Source organism: Nanorana parkeri, unplaced genomic scaffold, assembly GCF_000935625.1.
Source record: "Nanorana parkeri isolate BGI_ZX_2015 unplaced genomic scaffold, ASM93562v1 scaffold191, whole genome shotgun sequence".
Classification (NCBI taxonomy): Eukaryota; Metazoa; Chordata; class Amphibia; order Anura; family Dicroglossidae; genus Nanorana; species Nanorana parkeri.
Window position 1 is genome coordinate 1,207,083 of NW_017306459.1, and position 25,050 is coordinate 1,232,132.

General features: G+C 44.0%; 1 protein-coding gene across 1 annotated transcript in view; it reads left to right on the plus strand.

Annotated features, from left to right (window-relative positions):
* Positions 1–23,734, plus strand: part of LOC108786090 (maternal DNA replication licensing factor mcm3) — a 25,108-nt gene extending 1,374 nt beyond the window's left edge. The window contains exons 2-17 of the mRNA XM_018555308.1: positions 1,403–1,515; positions 3,963–4,171; positions 5,396–5,526; positions 7,316–7,554; positions 10,184–10,292; positions 10,371–10,524; positions 10,596–10,727; positions 11,962–12,170; positions 12,681–12,855; positions 13,005–13,128; positions 14,076–14,229; positions 18,262–18,402; positions 18,745–18,827; positions 18,907–18,998; positions 21,366–21,456; positions 23,536–23,734. Of these exons, the coding sequence (XP_018410810.1) occupies positions 1,403–1,515; positions 3,963–4,171; positions 5,396–5,526; positions 7,316–7,554; positions 10,184–10,292; positions 10,371–10,524; positions 10,596–10,727; positions 11,962–12,170; positions 12,681–12,855; positions 13,005–13,128; positions 14,076–14,229; positions 18,262–18,402; positions 18,745–18,827; positions 18,907–18,998; positions 21,366–21,456; positions 23,536–23,734 (2,355 nt within the window). The remainder of the gene's footprint in view (positions 1–1,402; positions 1,516–3,962; positions 4,172–5,395; positions 5,527–7,315; positions 7,555–10,183; positions 10,293–10,370; positions 10,525–10,595; positions 10,728–11,961; positions 12,171–12,680; positions 12,856–13,004; positions 13,129–14,075; positions 14,230–18,261; positions 18,403–18,744; positions 18,828–18,906; positions 18,999–21,365; positions 21,457–23,535) is intronic.
* The last annotated feature ends 1,316 nt before the right edge of the window (positions 23,735–25,050 follow it).

Consider the following 25,050-nt stretch of genomic DNA (forward strand, 5'->3'; position numbering starts at 1 on the left):
CTACTTCTCCCCGCGTCCCTGTGCCGATCGTGGATGTGGGCGGGCGGGGAGGAGGTGCGGCGTGTGTAGCGTGGATGCGGGCGGGTCTGGCATCGGCGAGCGTGAGGTGGGGCGCGCAACGTGTGTGGAGCTGTGGACAGGGGCACCTTATCAAAAGCCGATTAATCGATTATTGAAAAAGTTGACAACTTTTTCAATCGATTTATAATCGATTATGTCGATTAGTTGTTGCAGTACATATACATATATACATATACATATACATATACATGCGACTCATTGTACTGTTTTTGTGCCTTTTTTGAGCATTTGACTTATTGTATCTCTAGGTAGTGGGCAAGCCCTCTGAGTTTTTATTGATGTGTGTGTGTCGGGAAGATTCTCCCTCAATTTGTACACTTAATCACCTCACTTTCCAAAGTGAAGAGTCACAGCTAGTTTAGTACCTCTCCCCCAGTGTTGTAAGTGCATTGTTTGGCATCACTATTGTACAAATTGTTTTATTTGGGTCTAAAGTAGGGCATGCAATGGTCGAAAATTCAACCACTGTGGGGCCCCATCAACACACCTCCATTTGACAAAAATCTTCTTTTTTTAATTTATCTGCTTTTGTTGAATTTGCCACTCTGAAAATTCTTTGGATGAACAGTAACTGCAGCCGATAGCTGCAGCCTTGCACCGGCCACTGTCGGAATACAATAGCCTGGGGGGACAATCAGGCCCCATTCACACTGAGCGATTCGCAAATATCGCACGATTTGCATTTTGCGCAATATCGCGCAAATGCTTGCATTGAGCAAGCTAGAATCGCGGCAAAATCCGTTTCAAAAAGGGTCCTGCTGTAGCGACGCGTGACAGCGACGGACAGAGCCCCATTGCCATGCATTGGAGAGCAATATCGCGCAGTAAATGGCGGCGATATCGTGGGAATTACCACGCGATAAATCGCTCAGTGTGAATGGGGCCTCACTGTGGATGGGGAAATCGAGTGTATGGCCAGCTTATGATCCCCATTCACACCTAGGTATTCTGTAAATGAATGTCAGGTGTTTTGATGTGCGTTCATGAAATGCTGCAAAAACATGCAACACGCTTCAATGCTATTACTTGTTAGTTGCACACTAAATGCACAAGAAAGAAAAATATGGGGTGACCGTAACAGAATCTGATACATGAGCTACTTTCCTGGATTTGTCACGTGTGGGACACCCATTTAAATAGGGAAGTGTTACAAATGGGGAGGAGGAGGAGACCACATGGATGCATACAAAAGCGAGGTAACTGAGGATGTGATATCTTGTGGTTGTATTGCTGTCTGGGTGATTGTGTTACAGAATTGTGTGCACAGTATTGGCATTCTCTGTGTAGTATGTAGAATTGAAATGTTTCTGGTTCCTTGCAGCAAGATCAGGGTGTTTATCATGGAAAAGTGAGGGATATGATTGGCGCAAATGAACATCGTCTCATTGTTAACCTGAATGACGTGAGGCGGAAAAATGAGCGCAGAGCAAACATGTAAGTTATCTTGTATTGATTAGTAATGTCTTTGTGGATGATGCCCTTTAGTTTGGGATCTCAGGCACCAGTGTGGTGACATTGTGTGTTTTATTATTGTAAATTCAGTAGTTCAGTGACGGTCTTGTCACACCTTTTACATGCTTTAACCCAATGTCAGCCTACAATTTACAGTGGATGTAAACCCTAACAGTGAACTATTATTTGTTCCATTTTTGCGATCTGTTAAGTGCAAAAAACAACTTGATTTTTGTCAGACATTTACAGATGTCCTTTGCACACTTTCTGTATTCTATTAAGGAGTCTAATTGGCTGTCCCAGTTTTCATAAGACTACAGAGTGTCCTAGTAGTTTAGTAAAAGACAACTGGAAATTGTGCAGTCCACAGAAATGCTGTGTTTTTGGCACACCACTGGACTTGGAACCTGAGTGCATTCCTGGAAGATTAATAGTTTATTTTACAGTTCTTGAAGGATCTTTAATGGCTTATTCACAAGGGCGCAGAGATCAGTGAACCATAAAACCCAGGTAGATCTCTGCTTCAGACAGTCGCAGATATTGTGTACAGCCCACCAAGTCAATGTCAGGTTGTGACTGTACCCTGTTAAATGCTGCTCCAAGTAGTGGCATATCTACGGTATGGCAGCCAGGGTATGTGCACTGGGCTCCACTTGATGGGGGCCCTGTTATACTCAGGGACAGTGGCAGAGTTTGTCCCTTTAGTTAACCCGTGCCCCATACAGACCTCTTGTCAGTGCGGGGCCTGTAGTGTTGGACAGCGCAGCTGTCACCGCAAGGAGCCAGGGCACAGCAAGTTACACTAATCACTACTTTTGCTGGCCTCTGACTGATGACTCCTCTAATGCAGAGCTTGGCAGCAGACGCGGGTAGTGTTCCTATCCCCTGGCCCTTTGCTTACATTTGACAACAGCGATCAGCTGCCATGTCTGTCGCTGAGGACCAGTGGACTGATCAGCTGCAGTGTAATTGCAATCAAGGTGCCTGGCATCATCCTTGGGGCCCCAACCAGGGGACTAGTCAGCTAACCTGTCTGTCAATCGTGGAATCATTCTATTAAGGTACAAAAATATATCTGCTAGTACACTGTATATGCCATTATGTACATTCCCTTGTTCCACACCACCTCATTCCATATACCATGCTGTGTGTTCACTATTCCACATTGCCTCATTCCACATGCCATGCTGGACATGTCCTATTCCACACCGCTTCATTCCACATGCCATGCTGGACATTTCCTATTCCACACCACCTCATTTCTTATCTCCTGCTTTCCACACTGCCCCATTTGTATGCCATGCTGTAGTACAAATTATATTCCACACCCTCGTTTTGTGCTGTATGTTACTTATTATGCACCAACCTTAGACCCAGCAGCTCTAGTGTGTGTGTCTGTGCGTGAGCTAGCAACGCTAATGTGTGCCAGAACTGGGGTTTCCGATGTTTGAATGGGCATCATTTCAGTGTTTTTTTCCATAGGCTATTTACCATAGATTTGTCACTGGCTCCACGTGTTTACCTGCACAAAGGTATTGATGATCAGCATCCAGGGCATGTGTCCAAATTTGTATGGCTATACATGCTCGGGATAGTGCTTTACCAGTGTATAGCAGCATGGATTTTGTCATTGCTTTGTACAGGCTGTATGCAACACCTGTGGCTCCTGGGCCAACTGAGTTTTATGGTACATTGACCTCTGCACCTTTGAGAATGAGCCCTATAGGAATAAAGTATGAGGAAGTGCTGTGAAGTTGCATAAAAGATGTCCATTTTACTGAAAGTGCTATCTGAGCAGTTCATTAAAAATGTAGGATAGGTCTCCTTATATGTCCTTTGGTGTCTTGCGTAGAGGCTACAACCAGACTTATGGTGCTCGGGGCTGCAGGGATGGATGGACTTGGATGTTCTCACACCGAAGTACTTTACATCCACTCCATTCTTGTCTGCAACCGTCTTCTGGTTTGGTTATAGCTTCTAGCCAGAAGCAATAGGGGAATGGGTGCTTCAGCTACTATATTGAGTACACGTATCGCTCACAAGTGCATTTCTGCAATATACAGGTGAGCAGTTATGATGTTCCACCAGATTGCTACCATTTGACATTCTACATTTAATTGTGCCCCCCTAAAATAGAAGACCTTTGCATAAATTCTAAACTTGTCAGTTTCCGGGGAAATTGTTTCTGGATGATTTCAGTGTAGCTATTGAACTTTGTGCAATCTGTCTAATTCCGTCTACTGCTAACAGTACTGAGCCTATGATCATAAATGTCCATAAAAATAAGTGAATCCTTTTATATGTCAACTATTTTGTTGATGTATTTTACTGGTTTCCCAATGACTCCAAAATTACTTCTGAGATTTTTTTTTTTTTAATGCTGTTTGCATGCATAGGTATCATATAGTTTTCAATTTTCTTTCATGCAGATTGCTCAATGATGCTTTTGGAGAGGTTATCGCCTTTCAAAGAGCACTAAAAGACCTGGTAGCTTCAATCGATGCAACGTACGCCAAGCAGTTTGAAGAGTTCAGCGTTGGATTTGAAGGCAGCTTTGGAGGAAAGCATGTGTCTCCTCGTACTCTGACTGCTGGATTATTGGGAAGTTTAGTCTGTGTTGAAGGAATTGTAACAAAATGTAAATGTAAACTTTAATTCCTACTGAGATCTGTGAATTCCCCTTCAGCCAAAGAGGCTGGTTGTCTGTACTTGTGGACTAGATGAGCTTAAAGAGCTGGTGTCTGCTTTAGTATATTGGTGCCCACTTAGTTATCGATATGCAAATCTTCAAAAGTGGTCTCTGCAAATCTCTTGCCTCTAGTTAATTTTTGTTTAGTGCGCATACAATATTCTCTGTCCATTTTCATTACTATTTTTTGTGTGGTTGTCTCAGATGCTCTTCAGCCAAGCACCACATGGTAAAATGGAAATATGTTCTAACCTCTGCACCATGGAAATGGTCTCTTAATACCTACATTAAGAGGCCATAGTAACATTTACCAGTAGCTGAACTCCAGGCACAAAAAACATTCTTCTAAATGTATTCCTCAAAAGCCTCAAAATATGTAAATCCACTTTGTGTGCAACAAATGCCTTTACAAAAAAAAAAAATATTACCTTGTTAAAAGAGTGGTGATATTATTGTGCTGACCATAGCTTGTGCAGAGAGCAGAGCGGTAGGAGGGTCCCAGCAGGCCCCACCCACTACAGGCTGCCTGCAGAAAACAGGAGGGGCAGATACAAGACCAGTCACCATGCACAAGGCGACAGCAGCTGTGACTGGTCTTTATTACAGGTAGATCCTGCTCAACATTGTACACTGGATTACTGCACAGACCTACAAAAAATACACATCACATCATGATACAAGTAAGATTACACATGCCTCTCGTTCCACGGAGTTTCTAGTTGGAAACTTGTGTTTTAAATGTATTTTCTGGGCTGTCAGGTGATACAAAAAGAGGCTATAGCTACCTTTTGGTGCATAAAGTAGCATAAAAGCACTGGTTATGAGACTTCTGGTTCTGTTGTAAACGAATGAAATATAAAACATGGCAATTAGTAATTTGTGCAAACGTTAGATGGATAGAGTAGTCATGTACTATCATCTTGTCCAATTGTTTTCTAAGCAAATCTTTTTAGCAAAAAATCCATACAGTATATCTAAGGGATGTGCCCAGTGAATATACATTGCTGTATTGGCTTTGGATGTGCAGTAGAAAAGGGAGACATGTTGCCCTACAGTGCTGGTCATCATTTTAAATAAACTGTCTGGTGGGGTTTTCCCCTCTTCTACACCTTATATGTAGCCCCTGCTGGTGTGCTTTTGCATAGTTTGCACCTTTCTGCTGCTTCATTCTAGGTTCCTTAGTACGACCTAAAGTCATGAGAAGTGTTCATTACTGCCCAGCTACAAAGAAGACGATGGAGAGAAAATACTCTGATCTTACCACCTTGGAGGCATTTCCATCTAATGCAATTTACCCCACTAAGGTAGGTGATTTTTGACTTGAACATTAGATTTCCCTATGTGCAATGTTTCTCGGTGCAAGAAATAACTGGGGTTTGTCTGGCCATTAGTCCTAGTGCCCTTGTCTGGCCACTACTCGGCGTGTCCTGGTGCCCTTGTCTGGCCACTACTCGGCGAGTCCTGGTGCCCTTGTCTGGCCACTACTCGGCGTGTCCTGGTGCCCTTGTCTGGCCACTACTCGGCGTGTCCTGGTGCCCTTGTCTGGCCACTACTCGGCGTGTCCTGGTGCCCTTGTCTGGCCACTACTCGGCGTGTCCTGGTGCCCTTGTCTGGCCACTACTCGGCGTGTCCTGGTGCCCTTGTCTGGCCACTACTCGGCGTGTCCTGGTGCCCTTGTCTGGCCACTACTCGGCGTGTCCTGGTGCCCTTGTCTGGCCACTACTCGGCGTGTCCTGGTGCCCTTGTCTGGCCACTACTCGGCGTGTCCTGGTGCCCTTGTCTGGCCACTACTCGGCGTGTCCTGGTGCCCTTGTCTGGCCACTACTCGGCGTGTCCTGGTGCCCTTGTCTGGCCACTACTCGGCGTGTCCTGGTGCCCTTGTCTGGCCACTACTCGGCGTGTCCTGGTGCCCTTGTCTGGCCACTACTCGGCGTGTCCTGGTGCCCTTGTCTGGCCACTACTCGGCGTGTCCTGGTGCCCTTGTCTGGCCACTACTCGGCGTGTCCTGGTGCCCTTGTCTGGCCACTACTCGGCGTGTCCTGGTGCCCTTGTCTGGCCACTACTCGGCGTGTCCTGGTGCCCTTGTCTGGCCACTACTCGGCGTGTCCTGGTGCCCTTGTCTGGCCACTACTCGGCGTGTCCTGGTGCCCTTGTCTGGCCACTACTCGGCGTGTCCTGGTGCCCTTGTCTGGCCACTACTCGGCGTGTCCTGGTGCCCTTGTCTGGCCACTACTCGGCGTGTCCTGGTGCCCTTGTCTGGCCACTACTCGGCGTGTCCTGGTGCCCTTGTCTGGCCACTACTCGGCGTGTCCTGGTGCCCTTGTCTGGCCACTACTCGGCGTGTCCTGGTGCCCTTGTCTGGCCACTACTCGGCGTGTCCTGGTGCCCTTGTCTGGCCACTACTCGGCGTGTCCTGGTGCCCTTGTCTGGCCACTACTCGGCGTGTCCTGGTGCCCTTGTCTGGCCACTACTCGGCGTGTCCTGGTGCCCTTGTCTGGCCACTACTCGGCGTGTCCTGGTGCCCTTGTCTGGCCACTACTCGGCGTGTCCTGGTGCCCTTGTCTGGCCACTACTCGGCGTGTCCTGGTGCCCTTGTCTGGCCACTACTCGGCGTGTCCTGGTGCCCTTGTCTGGCCACTACTCGGCGTGTCCTGGTGCCCTTGTCTGGCCACTACTCGGCGTGTCCTGGTGCCCTTGTCTGGCCACTACTCGGCGTGTCCTGGTGCCCTTGTCTGGCCACTACTCGGCGTGTCCTGGTGCCCTTGTCTGGCCACTACTCGGCGTGTCCTGGTGCCCTTGAATAGATCGAGAAGTGAGCAAGCGACGGTATGTGTCTGATCTACTCAGCCGACCTGTGACAGTTTCATTGTCACAGGTCGGCTCAGATTGAGGCTGAGTGAAAATCACTTGCCTCATAATTCTCTAAGGTGGAATCTGTGTAAAAAGTGAGTTTGTGACAGTGTTTTTAAATGGATATTGGATATTTGTGCTGGGTAACTAGTTTTGACTTTATGATATCAGCCAAACTAGCATTTTCAGAGTGTTCAGGTGCTCTGCTGAATAACAACAACAATATCTGTTTCTTTGAGGTAGGATGAAGAAAATAATCCTCTGGAGACAGAATATGGGCTGAGTACTTACAAGGATCACCAGACTCTGACCATACAGGAGATGCCGGAGAAGGCCCCTGCAGGACAGCTCCCCCGCTCTGTAGATATAATTTCCGATGATGACTTGGTGGACAAGTGCAAACCGGGTGACCGCATCCAGATAGTGGGAATATATCGCTGTCTTCCTTCCAAGCAGGGAGGGTACACATCTGGTACATTCAGGTACAAAAGGTTTGAAGTGAAATGCCACATTTTATGTTGGAGGAAATGTAGATGCTTCTAGGGTGCTTATACTTTTCATTAATATACTTTTCATGCATTGTAGTGTGTGATTTTAAAGTGACATTAAACCCTCAGATGTTTTAACATAAAACAATACTGTAATGTGTGCCTTACTGTAATCCATGGTTGTTTCCCTTCTCAATGTTAAAAAAATCTGAGGGTTTAATGTCACTAAGGTTTTCTTGCAGGAAAACAGACCAGTGTGAATAGGCTCTTACAGATAAACCTCACTTAACCAGTTGACATCCGCGGTGTTAAACCCCCTTCCCATGGCGGCACCCGCGATCGCGCGGGGGGGGGGGCTCCGAAATTCACGCCATACAACCGATCAGCGGCTATAGAGCCGCTGATCGGTTGTATGTGAAACAGCCGTTAACGGCTGTAGTAACAAGCGGGTCTTTCCTGCCCGTGCGCGCGCGCTAGGGGGCGCGCGCGAGCAGGAAAAAAATGCCGTCTGACGACGGCAACCCGCAGATAGGAGTCAGCCGTCCGTCCGTTTTTTCTTAACGGGCGGATGGCAAGAGGTTAAGGTGCCGATTTTCGGACGATAATCGCGGGTGATCATGCAATCGTACGATAATCGGCAGGTGTATGGGCAGCGTGCGACCACTTCTACTGTAAGGTCGCACGACTTTCATCTTCTGAGCACGCTGGAAAACCTGCCGAAAAATGTAAGATTTTCGGCGGGTTGGTGGAGTGCTCGGAAGACTAATGCCGCACGGGCCGTTTAGCACTGCAATCATCGGAAGCCCTCACCTCAGTGAGGAGGGCTTGCGATGATCGCAAGTAAGATCTGCCTGTCCAAGATTGGCAGATCGCACGAAATTTGAATCCCCTGGCTTACAACCATCGCACAATGAAAAGTTGTAACGTGTATGGGCAGCTTTACATGGACTTATCATTTTCATGGTTAGAAGTTTTACATACTGTATTACGCTTTTCTCAGATTCTGGTGTTTTATTCTGGGCCAACCTACACTTAGGGACTGATTTATAAATGTTACCTGTATATGTTGGCACATGCTGTTTGCACGGCACTAGCATCTCTAGATGGAGGAGCCTAGGAAATTTGCTTCCTGTTTTACCTGAATGCATACGTCTCTTCTTGGGTTATGGGATGCATAGTGTATGACTAGCAATTAAAATCTGCTTTCAGATATTCCAATTCCATACACATTTGGTCAGATGGCTAAAACAATGCACCTTAAAGTAGAACAGTTGCTCATAAGTAGTCAGGTTCCTACTTTAATTTATTAGTGAATAAAAGATGATCTCTAGTCACAGTGGGCAGTGTCTGCAACTGTTCTGCTGATTTCCTTGCTGTAGTGACCAGAGAGATGTAAATTGGTGAAGAATGATTAATCGGTATTGAAAATTGGCACGTCATTGTCCTGATTGGGATAGAATGTTTTATTGTTCTTGTGAAGACTTGTGTGGTATTGTGTCCTATATTTTTGAATTAGTTTTCCATGCATGTGAAATGTTTGTGATCACTGCTTAAAAGAGAACTATGGGGTCAGTGTTTTTCCCCATAGTTCTCCTTAGGGTAACGGGAGGACACAAACTAGCTTCCTCCCGTTACCCTAAGCTCAGTATACCGCGAGCTACAGCTCGCGGTATACTGAGACGCCGGAGCGGATCCCGACATAGATGACTGGATCCGCCCAGCTGTGTGAGTGACGGCTGGCTCTGCCTATCTAGAGGCAGAGCCAGCTGTACCCGCACCCTCCCCCGTCCGTTCCGCCAGTCAGCACTGGCAGATCGGAGCGGGGAATCCAGCCCCTCTCCCTGTCACGGCAGATAGCCGTGACAGGATCGAGAGGTGAGCGAACCTGGTATGTGTTTGCTCACCTCCCGATCTACTGAGCCGACCTGTGACAGTCTCATTGTCACAGGTCGGCTAGAACTATGAGGTGAGTGGAAATCACTCATCTCATAGTTCTCTAAGTGTCGGTGTTAATGTTTGCCCACGGTTGAGAGTTGGGGTATGTTATTCAGTGCATTTGTTATATCTTGTAGGATAAATACTCCAACAGTACAGTAACCCATACCTACTTTGTATATTTGTAGTCTTGTAGGCTGTCCATGGACACCTGTGCATTTTCTAACCCTTGTAAGGTGCCAACATTGCCCTGTGGATAAACAAATATTACAGCTCATGTGAACCCAAGTGTAATGGTTTTCTGTGTGGTATTGGTTTTCAATTGCTGGTAACTCTCGAAAAAGGTTATTTTTCTGGCTTCAAAAGTCAGAGACCTGGAACAAGCTTGCTAAAATCAAGTCTGAGAAAGATCTAAATGTCTAATGCCTAGTCCAAGACTGCTGAAACCAAGGAGTCTGTATCACAGACAGTTGGTATGTAGTGGTATGATGAGAGAGAAATGAGCACTGCCAGCTTGTTTACTTGTGTAGTGGGAGTACATTTTCAGCTTGTTTTATTAAGCTCTCTAAGCAGTTTTACCTTTCAGCAGAAGATGAGGAGAAAAAAACAAAAAATCGGTAAACTGCTGGCTTATTTTATTTTTAAAAAAAAGTATGTTCACACCCACTTAAACATTTTTTTACTGCAGGACAATCTTGTTGGCCAACAACATCAAGCAGATGAGCAAGGAGATTGCACCAACATTTTCAGCTGATGATGTAGGGAAGATCAAGAAGTTTTGTAAAGCGCATTCCAAGGTATTAGCAGATCAGAGCTTACCCTTTCAGCTAGTGATAGTCATGTAACTCGTACAACTTTGTTTTATTTTATTGCAGGATGTTTTTGACCAGTTGAGCAAATCTCTAGCTCCCAGCATTCATGGTCATGAGTATATCAAAAAAGCCATTTTGTGCCTGCTTCTTGGAGGCAATGAAAAGGTTCTCGAAAATGGAACACGTATAAGAGGAGATATCAATGTTCTTCTAATAGGTAAAAAAAAATAAGACTAAAAAAGGTTTCTGAAAATGTTATCTAAAGTGACTTTAATTTTGACCTTTTAGGAGATCCTTCTGTTGCAAAATCTCAGCTTTTACGTTATGTCCTGCACACGGCTCCAAGAGCAATTTCCACCACTGGTAGGGGATCCTCTGGAGTAGGGCTGACAGCGGCAGTGACAACTGATCAGGAAACAGGCAAGTGATTGTAGTGTATTATTTTTCTCCATCTCTATATTAAATTGATCAGTTTGGAGAGGACAAATGGAAGGCAGTGGTAACAATTAGAGGACATATGTCAATTGGTGATGGGTAACTCCTGTGGGGCGAGGCGCTGCCTTCCTCCCTGCTCTTCCACTATCTCCAAACAAGTGCTCCCTACAACAGCAGCACTGGATGATTTGTCCTTTTGAGCACAGTGTAGCTGCTCTGGAAAAGAGCCTCATGCATTTTACTTTTTATAATCCTGTACCACCAAATATTTTTATTTTTTTACTGATATCTGCTTGAAAATGCTTTTAAAAAAAAGGCTAAAAAAATGTGCTTTCTGCCCTCACTCTACAGTGTTCTATGTTGGTATAATCTAGGGCTACAACAATGCCGGTATAGAGTATTGAATTTTTTATTTCACCCCCCCCCAGTACTCGCCAAAACAGAGTACCAGTGCCGTGTGTCCCGATTATCAGAAAGTCGGGCAATGGATCATGACCCGTCGCCCAGCTTCCTGATTGCCTGTGAAGCCGGTGTTCTAGCGAAACAACACCGGCTTCACTTGTGTCTCAGCTTCCTGATTGGTCAGGAAGCCTCAGCAAGTTGTGACCTGCCACCTGGCTTCCTGATTGGCTAGTAAACCAGCATGGCTTGTTCATAGGCAGCCCGGCTTCCTAACCAATCAGGAAGCTGGGTGGCACGTCATGACTCATGTCTCAGCTTCCTGGTTGGTCAGGAAGCCAGGCAACCTCAGCAAGTGAAGCCGTTGTTCTTTTGCTAGAACACCAGCTTCCTAGGCAATTAGGAAGCCGGGACGCAAGTCATTATGTGCCGCCCGGCTTCCCGATTGGTTAAAAAGCCAGGCCGCCTAGCAACAAGTGAGGCCGGCTTCCTGATTTTAAAGGAAGCTGGCTACATGCACCCTCAGCATTGCGGGACAGGGGGGGTTCTCCCTCTGACCAGAAGTTTCAGTATCGGAACTTTTGGGCAAACACGAGTACTTGCCCAAATACTCTATCGGTGCATAGCTAGTTTAAAATTACTGGCCCCACCGCTCATCACAAACCTCTTTTACGTATAACTGTGGTGCTGAAAGAAAGGATGGTGTGCCTGACCAAGTTTGCTAGATTTCACTGGGCATTGTGGTCAGTCTGCCGATTTTTGTATTCATATTTGCATTCATGTTGCGTCATGATTGAACATTTTTTTTCTTGTTTTCTAGGAGAGAGGCGCTTGGAGGCTGGCGCCATGGTTCTGGCTGATAGGGGTGTTGTTTGTATTGATGAGTTTGATAAAATGTCTGACATGGACAGAACCGCCATCCATGAAGTGATGGAACAAGGACGGGTAACCATAGCAAAAGCTGGAATTCAAGCAAGGCTAAACGCTCGGTGCAGTGTCTTGGCTGCTGCAAATCCTGTCTATGGAAGGGTAGGTTCTATGGGACAGGCTTCCAAAATTGTTTTAATGGATTATTCCCCATTCCCAAATAACCAGTTTTCATATGCTCAGAAGACACTCATGCACAGGATTTCTGAAAGCGGCTTTCCAACTCTGCAATGTTAAAGGTAAACTCTCTGGTATGTCACCGTAATCATCCCCTAGGCCAGGGGTAGCCAAACTCCGGCCCTCCAGCTGTGGTGAAACTACAAATCCCATGATGCATCTCTCTCCATGAGTCATGTCTGTGCTGAGATTGTCTTGCAATGTCTCATAGGATTTGTAGTTCCACCACAGCTGGAGGGCCAGAGTTTGGCAGCCCCTGCCCTAGGCAAAACAAACCTTTAACCCTTGCAGTAGAGAGGGGCATTTGTTTTTGTTTACGATATTAAATATCCTTTGTGATGCTGTAGTTTTTTTCTTCGGTTACTAGCTAAAAATAGGATACCCCTAAGAAAATATTCTTGTTCTTACCCTTTCCTTTCACTCATATCTATTCAGTATGATCAGTACAGGACTCCTATGGAAAACATTGGCTTACAAGACTCACTGCTATCAAGATTTGATCTACTTTTTATTGTTCTGGATCAAATGGATGCAGACAATGACCGTGAAATTGCTGACCATGTACTGCGAATGCACAGATATAGGACTCCTGGGGAGCAGGATGGATATGGTATGCTTTCCATTATTTAATGTAAATGTAAACACACTTTGCGGTGTTCTCTTGTTTGATCACTTCTAGAACAACATAGATCATAGTTTTATATCTCTTTGATTGATTTTTGTTTTTTTAAAGCAATTATTTTTGGGTTATTTTAACAGCAATGCCTCTTGGGTGCAGTGTTGAGATTTTTGCTACAGATGACCCTAATGCCAGTGACCTGACCGATCAGGAGTTGCAGATCTATGAAAAACATGACAACCTCCTTCATGGACCACGTAAAAAGTTTGTAGATTCAATGAGTGGGCTTTTAATATTTGGTTTTAGTACATTATCGGAGTTGGTCTATTGATGAAATATTACATTGAAATGTAAATTTATCTTTTAACCCTTTCGCTGCCAAGCCCTCGAAAATTTTTCAAATCAGCTGGCCAAGCCATTTTTGAATTTTCTGCAATTTTTTCCAATTGGAAGTACTTATAGTAGAACTGTAAATGCCAGGTCCGTACGACGTACTGAGCTGGCCAGCTGGAAGCACTTTTGTAGCTCCGTACGACGTACGTCCTTAGCAGCGAAAGGGTTAATCATGATTTACTAATTTAAAATTCTCCTGAATAGGCTTGAAGTAATTTTGAGACCATTTTTGGGAGGGTCGGGGGAATTACAATTTCATCTTAATAGTGTACCATATGTTTATACTGTGTATGAAAGTGGGATGTTCAACTTCAAAGAGAAGCAGTTTATGACTAATTGGAATTCAACCTGTACTGAGAGAAATATGTTGGCTGCCTCTGCTAACTCCTAATAAAAATGTTTTCATTGCTTTCACCCTGACCCTGTGGCTTCAACACTGCGATATTAGCCAGGAAGAAAAATATGCAGATCAGAAGTTCTGAAATTGCTTGCGGCAAACTTGCATTTCTCTAATAACTCAAAGTAATAAAGCTCTTTAGAAAGAGTTAAGCAGCCACAAGCTATTTCTCATGCTACAGGTTCCAATTAAATATAATATCGCATGCTTACCTGGAAAATTGCTTTTATTTTTGCACTCTTCTACCTTTTACTTTTTCTCCAAAGACTTGTCTGGAGCCGAGAGGCCGATCCGACCGACCAGTCGCTATGTAGATGTATTTACTAGTAAACCTCTCTCTTAGATTATTTAGCGATAGATTTGACTTTCTTTACATCTTAGTTTCTTGTAATGTGTGAGGGTTTTTTTTTTTTCTTTGAAGCAAAGCGAAGATTGTTAGCATGAAGTTTATACGGAAATATATCCATGTTGCCAAGTTGATGAAGCCTGTTCTGACACATGAGGCAGCAGATTACATCTGTCAGGAATATGCCAAGATCAGGAGTCATGATGAAACGAATAATGACCGTGCAAGGGTATGTGGATTTTAATAGGGTATACTTCTGTGCAGCTAATGTTTAATCTTTTTAATCTTTTAAATTTCAAGTGGTCAGTGTTCCACTTGGTAAAGTAAAGTGAGACAGTGTGTGTTTACATTTGAAAGAATCCATTTGTTTGGAATTTCTGTTCCTTTTGTGCACAATGATTATTTTCCTTTCTTCTCTTTTTCCATGAAAAGTCTGCTCAGCTCTGGGCTCGGGGACTGTCCTTTAGTGTCTGTTTTTAGGATCTGCTTCACGCATGACCTTTCTTGACAAGAGGTTAAACAGTAGAATGATGTTTTACTAGAAGGGATGAGAAACTTTGAAACCTAATAAAAAGGGGTATGTAGTAACAAGGTCCAAAGATAGATGCTGCATTTCAACATTCAGAATAGTCTGTTCTAGTGGCCAAATAAACCTTTGGGACAAATGAACTGTAGAAATTGTTTTAACTTATACAGTCCTACTTCCCAGCTAGTCATGAGTATACAGATTTAATGACTTGGTAAAAAAGAGAAAAAAGCTATAACATATGTTGCAGACACTTGGATATTTGCAACCAGCTGTTTAATATTGTTGGTGTTATTTGCTTCCTGCTGTTTACTATTGGTGTTAAAACAATGTTGTGTGGGTTGCAAAACATGTTGCATCAGATTTTACATCTTTAGATGTATACATTTAACAGTCGGAACTTTCTTGACTGGCAATATTGGTTAGGATTAGGGGTTTATTAATAGGTTCCTGAAATTTAACCCATTTCAACAATGTACAGTGGCTTGCAAAAGTATTCAACTCCCCTTGGCATTTTTTCTATTTTGTTTGCATTACCACCTGGAAATAAAATGGATTTTTATTTGGATTACATGTAATAGACATAGACAAAATCTTCAAATGGTGAAGTGAAATCAAAAAATTTAACTTTTTTTTTTTTTAACAAATTATAAAAAAAACAAACTGAAAAGTGCTGCGTGCATACAGTTTGTATTCTCACCCCCTTTGCTATGAAGCCTCTACATAAGAACTGGTGCAACCTACCTTCAGTCACATCATTAGATAAAGACCACCTGTGTGCAATCAAAGTGTCACGTGATCTCAGTATATATACACCTGTTCTGGAAGGCCCCCGAGTCTGCAACCCCATTGAGCAAGGGGCACCACTAAGCAACTGGCACCATGAAGACCAGGGCACTCTTCAAAACAGGCCAGGGGCAAAGTTCGAGAGAAGTACAGATCAGGGTTGGGTTAAAAAAAATAATTATAATCTGAAGCTTGGAACATCCAACAGAGCACCATTAAATCCATAAAAAAATGGAAAGAATATGGCACAGCAACAAACCTGCCTAGAGAGGGGGCTGCCCACCAAAACTCACGGACCAGGCAAGGAGGGCATTAATCGGAGGCAACAAAGATCTAAGATAACCCTGAAGGCGCTGCAAAACTCCACAGCAGAGATTGGAGTATCTGTCCGTAGGAACACTTTAAGCTGTACACTCCACAGAGCTGGCATTCATGGAAGAGTGGCCAGAAAAAAAAGCCATTGCTTACAAAAAAGTAAGCAAACACATTTGCTGTTTGCCAAAAGGCATGTGGGAGACTCCCGAAACATATGGAAGAAGGTACTCTGGTCAGATGAGACTAAAATTTAGCCTTTTGGCCTTCAAGGAAAACAAGACTTCTAAAAAAAATAAATTGGGGACCATAAAGAGAACCCATCCGGGTGCGTAACTTGATCATTAGCATCTTTTAATGCACTCTCATATGAAGCAGTGTTTTGTGCTCATGATATTTGCACTAGCGGCCTCCCAGTAGCTTCCCCTTCCTCCCAATACCTTTTGACTAATAAACAATGTACTCCTAACTTTTTGTAGTATGATAGAATCTAAATAGTCTTGTGCCTTACGCCAAGCTCTACACGTACTTTCATTAGGATCCTAAACAAACTAGGTTTCAATACTGGCCAGTATAGAAAAATGAACAAAACAGTGTTCAAATAGTACATAAACAAAACAAACTCCACATAGAAGCCAAATGGGGGGTTCAAGACGTTCTCATCCACCCATATGCAGTGCATGGTGCCATCAGCACACTACTTTGGCTGCACTGTCCTCTGCTATAACAGATCCCTGAAAGTCTCAATGATCATCTGTCCAGGAGCTCGCCTGTCCAACCAGGCCGAAACTAATGAGGGATTTTCAAAGAAAACTGTCTCTACAATTTATCCTGCAAAATTGTGAGCTATTGACAATGTGCGTTTGCGACAAATAAAAGTACAATACTCTCCAAACAGTCTCTGCCCATAGTTTCCAATAGCCACTTTTCCATAAAGAACACAGGATTTAAACCCTCAACATGTTCCGGAATGCCAGCTGCTCTGATGTTTCGCTGTAGTCTATTTTCTATGTCTTCAACTTGAAAGAGTTGGCAGTAGATCTTTGCATGGTAAGTTTGAGGTCAGCACGCATAGTGCTTCAAGGTCACAAACTCTGCTTTCTAATTCAGCAATCCTCTTACCTTCTGTATCACTTGTCAGAGAAATGTGATATCTGCCCTCATAGCTTGCACTTGTTCTAACCCCCAAGACTTCTCATCACCCTAACACTATCCCCAGAGTGAAGCATGGCGGTGGCAGCATCATGCTGTGGGGATGTTTTGTTTTTTTTTGTTTTTTTTTTTATCAGCAGGGACTGGCAAACTGGTTAGAATTGAAGGGATGATGTATGGTGCTAAATACAGAGAAATTTCCTAAGGGAAACCTGTTTCAGTCTTCCAGAGACTTGAGACAGGGAAGGAGGTTTACCTTCCAGCAGGACAATAACCCTAAGCAATTTGATAAGGCAACTTTTAAGGGGAAACCTTTTAAACTTCTTAATGGCTTAGTCAAAGCCCAGACCTCAATCCAATTGAGATTCTGTGCATGACTTAAGGAATTGCTGTACATAGGCAAAACACGTCCAACTTGAAGGAGCTGGAGCAGTTTTGCCTTCAACAATGGGCAGAAATCCCAGTGGCTCGATGTGCCAAACTTAGAGACATTCCCCCAAGAGACCTGCAGCTGTAACTTCTGCAAAAGGTGACTCTACATAGTATTTTGCAGGGTGAATAGTTAGCACTCTTACATTTTTTTTTTTCTGGTGGTGTTTTTTTCTTTTTTTTGCATCACAAGAAAATATTTTTTTGCATCTTCAAAGTGGTGGGCATGCTGTGTAAATCCAATGATACAAACCCCCAAAGAATCAATTTTAATTCCAGGTGATAATGCAGCAGAATAGGAAAAAGTGGGGTGAATACTTTTGCAAGACACTGTATAAACCCCTTTTGTAGTCTAACTTTGTAGACGTTAATGAGACTTTTGGGTTTAAAGAGAAATGTTTACTCCTAAGGGCATTTATTCTACATCTCTCTCCAGCAGCACATCTAAAAGTCAATTTTAAAAGAATTACCGGAGTCCTGCACCAGCAATTGCTTTGGGCAGCCCCTATAAGAAGCCCACATTGCGGCCGGCTCCCTATTTTGTGTTCAAAATAGTGCTTGCAGCATTTTGAACGCACACCGCACGGAACGCACTGCAGGCACAATGTGCCCTGCGGTTGCCTTGCAGTCGATCGCATTGCGGCCACAGGGTGTGGCTACGGTGCCATTCACTTCAATGGCCCGCCACGCCCCCTCGTGCCCAGCAAAATAGGGAGCCGGCCGCAATGCGGGCAGTGAGTTCCGGAATCGGACCGGAACGCACTGCTGATGGTGTGAACTAACCCTAAACAACCTGTTCTGTCAGCAGAGTTGAGTTGCTCTCCGAGATTTGATTGACAGACTTTTATACTAGGTGTTGCCAGGCATTACAAAAAGGACTTTCTGCACCTGCAAGACTGCTATGACAAATAAGTACTTGACTTTTTAGAAGGTAGAGCTTTTTATTGTGGATTTTAATTCATGTTTGGTTGTTGCTGCTGTTCTTGCTCACAGGGCAAGTTATCAAGTATACTGGCTTCCAGCTATTAAAGAAAATGTCTTTATTCTCTTCAATAGACTATGCCTGTTACTGCTAGAGCACTTGAAACCATGATCAGACTGGCCACTGCTCATGCTAAAGTTAGGATGAGCAAAACAATTGAACTCCAGGATGCTGAAATGGCTCTTGAGCTTATCCAGTTTGCTTATTTTAAGAAGGTATGTATAATCTCAGACTGACCAACTTCCCACTCAAATGTTAGGTGTTAATGACATATTTGATATTTGCTTTGTCTGGTGTGCATAGTATGAAGGTATCATGCAAGCTGAAATTTAAAATTTAGAACAGGTAGGCATGTACATAACATGGACACTTGTAGCAGCTGTTTAGATTGACCCTTCACACAGTGGGTTAATGCATTCTGATTGTGATGGTCAATTGTACAATCCCCTTTTTTTAAAATTCCTTCTTGCATTGCCTTTTAATGTCTACTATTGTAAAACAATTTTAAAATGGAGATCATTCTGAGTATTTGAAATGTAAATATGATGTTCCTTAAGGTCTTGCCAAAGGAGAAGAAAAAAGTTGAGAAGGATATTGACCTAAGCCAAAGCCAAGAGACCCCAAGTCAGGAGGGCATAAGGTGCGTAAACTAATCAGATCTTTTCTTTTCAGATTGGTGGGTTGGGAGGTCTGTTATAGACTTTGTTTTCATTTTACAGGAAAAGCTCTAGGCGAGCAGGAAAAATGTCAGATTCGCAGGAATCAACGGACCCCTATGCTTTTAGTCAAGATGGTGGCAGTCTAAATGAATGTAAGCTTTTCAGGTTTTTATTTAATTTTTATTTAATTTTTTCACTTTGGATGCCATGAGAAAAAAACACTAAAATAGAAATGCTTTGTGCTGAGTTTGGTGTGTAATTTTTCTGCTGCTTTTATTCCCTCTTATGCCTTTTGCATGGGTCTTGGTGATCTGTTACTGACTATGAATCACATGTCACTATAATTTTAAATATGAACAATGTGCAAGCAGACTTTACACCAGTAACAGTAGAGAAGGCCTTCTATAAGGTTGGCTTTGGTGACACTTTGTTGGTGAAGGATTAGCCAACCACAGAAGGAAACTTTCAACCTGCTATGATTTGTCCTGCCATGCCCATTTCTCATGGTGGAAGTGGGAACTTGAACTCGTGCGTCACACCCAGGATGGTGGATTTATCATTGAGTGCATATAAAAGTAACAAAAGCTGGTTACACTCCCTTCCCATTTTGGATTTAAAATGATGCTGCCTACACCAGTTGAATCAAATTGAGGATAGTTTTCTTTTGATTATGAGCATTAAAGAGGAACTTTACCCATATCTTCAAAATAACAACAAAGACACCTTTTAGAAATGTTTAATAATGACAATCTACAAACACATGCATACTTATAGGTAATTGCCGGCTTTTTATTTTTTGCATGCATTTTGTTTTTCTTTTTCTCTCCATTCTTACAATGGCCATTTTTACTAGGTGCAGATGAATCCATCTCCCTTTACTTCCTGGAACTCTGGCACATGCACATCTCAGAAAAATGCCTTTTCCTGAATTCTTGTGAGATTACAGATTAGACTAAATGACCAAAGGGATCACACATTCAGTGTAGGCTAATGCCATTCATCTTTACTGCAGCTAAACAGACTGTAGCAAAAGAATGGAATTCTGATATCCTAAATCCTCAGGTCAAAGTCAGTGTCATGGTTGATGATCAATGATAACATGACTGATACTAAACGACAAAATGGCCGCCTTTTGAGAAGGTGCAGTCCCCAAGTCTTTAGATCCTTCAGTTAGCCCTTGGAATACTCGGAATAGTCCTCTGACTGCAGCCCCCCTTCCCCCACCCTCTCCCTACCTTCCTACCCTGTCTTGTGTTTTCAGACTTCTTGCTCAATGGCTGATCTGTGGAATAACCTTCATGGTTAAACTCCTTAGCTCTTTGAAACTAAAACCTATTTGCATCATTGTAGAGTTATAACAGATGTGTATGTGTGTGTGTGTGTTGTGTGTGTTGTGTTGTGTGTGTTGTGTGTGTTGTGTGTGTTGTGTGTGTTATGTTATAATATAATATATTTCGTATTTTGCGGTCCATAAGACGCACCGGACCATAGGATGACACAGAGCAGGCGAAGAACGTCTATTCTTCGTCTGCTCTATGGTTATCTCGATCGTCGCCGCTGCTCGGTTTTAATAAGAGTGATCTCATTAGATCACTCGTATTAAACGAGCAGTGGCTCCTGCTGCTGAACTCGATCGCCGCCGCTCGGCTTTAATACGAGTGATCTCGTTAGATCACTCGCATTAAGCAAGCAGTGGCTCCTACTACTTGCCTGGCGGCCGAAACTGCATGTCTCGGGCGTCGGGATTCGCTCCATAAGACGCAGGCACTTTTTCCCCCTCCTTTTGGGGGGAAAAAAGTGCGTCTTATGGAGCGAAAAATACGGTGTATACACACACATATACACACACATATACACATACACATACACACACACTACTTCGTTGGGCCACGAGATGACTCTGTTGGGCCGCCTCGTGACTCCACGAGATGTTGAAAGGTGATGCGAGGAATCTGACACTGCACTGTTGCCCTTCTGTTGTCTTGTACCAGTCTGGCCACTCTCCGTTCTGCCCTAACATTGACTAGTCGCTGACGGCCACAATTTGCACGTTCAGACCCAGATTTTCAGCTGACAGTCCAGTCTTTGAACACTGTAACAGCTGCTCTTGAGCATTTAACGAATCCTGCTGTTTTGCTGATACTCGCTCCATGGCTCCGCGCCAACAATCATCCCACGTTCAAAGGCTGTTAAATCGCGTTGTTTATCCATAGCTTCAGAAAAAAATCACTCCAACTGTCATGGTAAACAACCTGCTTCCCTATTTATAATGGTCTGGCCCTCTAGCAACTTCAGTGCGAAATACTAAACTGGTCACTCAGAGTGTGTGTGTGATCCTGAAAAGCTTTTATAGAAATTAAACAGAAAATGGTGTCTATGCAGAGCACTAAAAGGTTTGCTTGCTTTGATATAGAAAATATATAATTTTTTTGTATATCAATTAACAGTGGCAGTCTACAAGTAATTTTTATATCTAAACAAAAAGCCTGTGTTTAACTTCTAAGTCCATGCCTTTTCAGCTGTAACATTATCTCAGCGTGTGCGAACTCCAAGAAAGGTGTCTGAAAGTCAAGGAGAGCTCTTCCCCAAGAGTTCATTAAGTCTGAGCAGGTAGATAACATTTTGTTTGAAATGAATATATATTGTGTGTGTGACAAATAATATTTCAGTGTGCCATATTAAAATTAAATGCACAATTCTGAGGACAATCTATCAAACTATAAAATCATGTGACGTATGCTTCCCATTCCAGTAAGACTGGGCAATCTGTTTTCTCATGTATGCCCTAGAACCTTTTGCAAATGTCTGTTTATCCTGCCAGTAGAACAATTGAATAGGCCCTTTCTTTGGTTGAGTGAAAACAGTCTTCACACAGTGAAATCACTACAGGATAGTCACCTTTGCGGCTGCTGTAGGTGCAGCTGGGGCCTGAGGCTGTGGTGGGGCCCAGTGGGGTCCGGTCCTGGGCACCCCCACAGCCTCAGTGGGGTCCGGTCCTGCAATATAGGGCAGTGCGCGGTCCCGGTGTTCGAACATCAGGGCCCCGCACTGCCGACAGGCTTCTCAGTGAGGGGGCAGGTCCTGTGACTCACGTCCCGGCCGCGTCCATAGTAACAGGCGGCGGGAGGGAAGGTGAGTCACAGGAGGTGTGTGTGTGTCAAGCCCCGCCCCCTGCAGTGCACACATTGATTCGAAACTCCCTGGCTGGGTCCAAGCGGTGGGGGAGGGGGGGTGGCGGATGGGTTGTGTACTGCTTTTTCATGTAATTAGACAAGTGGATTATAATGGGGAACATTACACTGTAATGTTCCCTATTATAATCTATTTCTCTGATTAAATGATTAGACAGGGCCTCTGTTCTATCAAAGTTTGAGACTACGTTAGAATGTGTGACCAGTGACGTGGTCACACATTTTAACGTAATCTCGCCCAGTTTTTCGGCTGTGAAATAGGTGAAGCATTCCAGCGCTTTCTCCACTGTTCCAGGGCAGATCGGCATCGCAAATCGTATGTGCAGGATAACCGATTTGCCCTGAAACAGCTGATCGGTCCTGAAATGTCACTTCTATCCGACTTTGTGAATGCAGTGGAATGTGAGATCGCAGTCGGAGAGAAGTGGCATTTCTGTACCAATCAGCTGTTTCAGGGCAAATCGGTTATCCTGCACATGCAACTTGCGATGCCGATCTGCCCTGGAACAGCTGGGAAAGCGCTGGAATGCTTCACCTATTGGCAGTCACACATTCCACTGCCGAAAAACTAGGTGGGATTTTGTTAAAACGTGCAACCATGTCACTGGTCACACATTCTAATGCGGTCACAACCTTTGATAGAACACCACCATCAGGGGGGGTATGGCCAGTACCCATGTGAGGGGTCTGGGGGGGCCTCTTACATGGGTATCAACTGTACTGGGGCGGCATGGCAGAGGTGACAGGGGAGGGGGTGGAGGAGGCCGGGCCCCAGCAGCAGCAGGTAAGAGTTGGGAGGAGGTACAGGGAAAGGCATCCTGACGCCCAGCCAACCTGGGACCCTGCAGAGCCCACCATATAGAGTCTCAGGTGGGCTATGCAGGATCTATGGTATGCTCTGCAGGGTCTCGGGTAAGTCCAGCACGCTACTGCAACATTAGAGACCGCTGGGTGGGGGCAGTGTGATCTGCTCCAGCCCCCCCCCAAGATAAAATCTTGCACCAGGGCCCTGTGGTTATTGGGTCTGCCACTGCGCTTAGGCACTCTTGCTAGCCTCACCAGTGACTAACAGCACTCGCTTCTGCCCCCAGCCCATGAGATTGACAGCACCTTGCTCTATGTGCAGGAGCTTATGGGAAAATATGTAAAAATCTTGCCTGATCTCTCAAAGCCCCTTCAGCAATTTCTAGCAGGGTGCATAAGAAATCTAGCTGCAATTCCCATTAGGAGGTAAATTACATTAAATTAAATGCTCTTACCATGGCACATTCTATTCCTTATCATTTTAAAGGGGGGAAAAAACTAGAGACTTTAGCTGGACTTGAATATAAACTTCTTCAAGGACCTCCTGAGTAAAAAGTACTAAGTACTAAGAATTGAGTTTGATTGACCGTCCCACCTTATACAACCCTCCTCTTACATGTTTCATATTGTAACATGAAGTATATACAGTAGGCTGTATATTGACAAGCATTGTTGTTCCAATATCTCCTTTTAGGATAAAGCAATTTAAAGCTGCTCTCTTAAAAACCTTCAAGACCACACATTCCCAGTCTGTAGCCATTGGTCAGTTATTGGAATTGATTAATAAAGGAAATTCTGAGCCATTTGAGTTGTCTGAAGTGAAGAAAGCCTTGGACAACATGCAAAATGATAACCAAGTGATGGTGGCGGATGATGTGGTATTCCTCATTTAAAATGTAACTTTAAACAATATATATATATTCCACTTTTGTATGTGTATTTATAGCATAAAATAAACAAAGAGCTAATACACTGTCATTATTTAACTATAGTAGTACATGGGGATTCTTTAGACACTCTTGGAGAATATCTGAAAATAAAGTGGAACGCCATATAAATCCTGTTCTTTGAGGTGTTGTCTGGAAGCCAAATGATCTAGAATATGAATTCTAGACCAGAAAAAAACCTGACACAATCCTGCTTGAGTATCTTACAAACTACCCATTTTGTATACAGTACTGTTTGAATCTTTACAACAAATACTTGTCCACTAAAACTTTATTTAGCAACGCATACTCGGCTCCTGGAAACACATGTGTAACCTTCACAGTGGGCACAACTACATCTTGCAATAAAAAAAAAATAGAATGCGCATGTGACGTTCTGTTAGTTATCATGGGAAGTCGGCTTCTTAACTTGATCACAAATCTGTTTTTTCTAGGAGGACTTTTCCTCTAGCACTAAAACTTTAACTCCTAATAAAGGCTATTTTTGACTTTTACAGTTAAAATGCCACACTTTAGATAATCACACTGTTCTTACAATAACAGCCAGTCCTCTAAGGCAGCGGTCACCAACCGGTGGTCCTTGGACAAATTTTGGTGGTCCCCGGGCCCCTCTGATGCCGTGCAGGCTAAGCAGTCATTGAAGCAGCACAGAGGCTCTGGGGCTGCCTCTCACTGACTCAAGCAGCGGCTGTCGCAAGGAGTGAGCGGCTCTCAGTATAGTGCGGGCTCTGCAGGAGGTGGGGTTTCATCAGTACCCGAACTGAGCAGGCTGCGGACATAGAAAAAGTGGGGAGAAGCCGGGTAATAGTGGCTCAAAATGTATTCCTATGGTATTTTGACCTCCAGTTCACATGGCAGTGTGCAGGTCCAGAGCATGTAAAAAAACTGTAGCAGGCCCTATTTTACCTGCTCTGGATCTGCAAATGCATCAAAAAAGCATGCAAATGACTGGAACGCACTGAAAGCCCATGTTAAACTAAAAAAAATAATAATAATAATTTTTTAAGCCAAAAACACATAAAAAATGCATCTAAAAGACTAGCGTGCGTGTGCAGAAACCTGACCGGATCTGCTCTGCATTTGGTGTGAACAAGGCCTATGTGATTCGATTGCCCCCCTTTAACTTACTGCCCCAATCTCCCACTTCCCGCTTTGGGGCAGTAATGTGCTCACGCAAAGATACATGGCATGAATAGGCCCTAACCTTAAGTCAAGAAGACTTGAGCAGTCACTGATTTGATCATTGTTTTTAATAAGGGGCC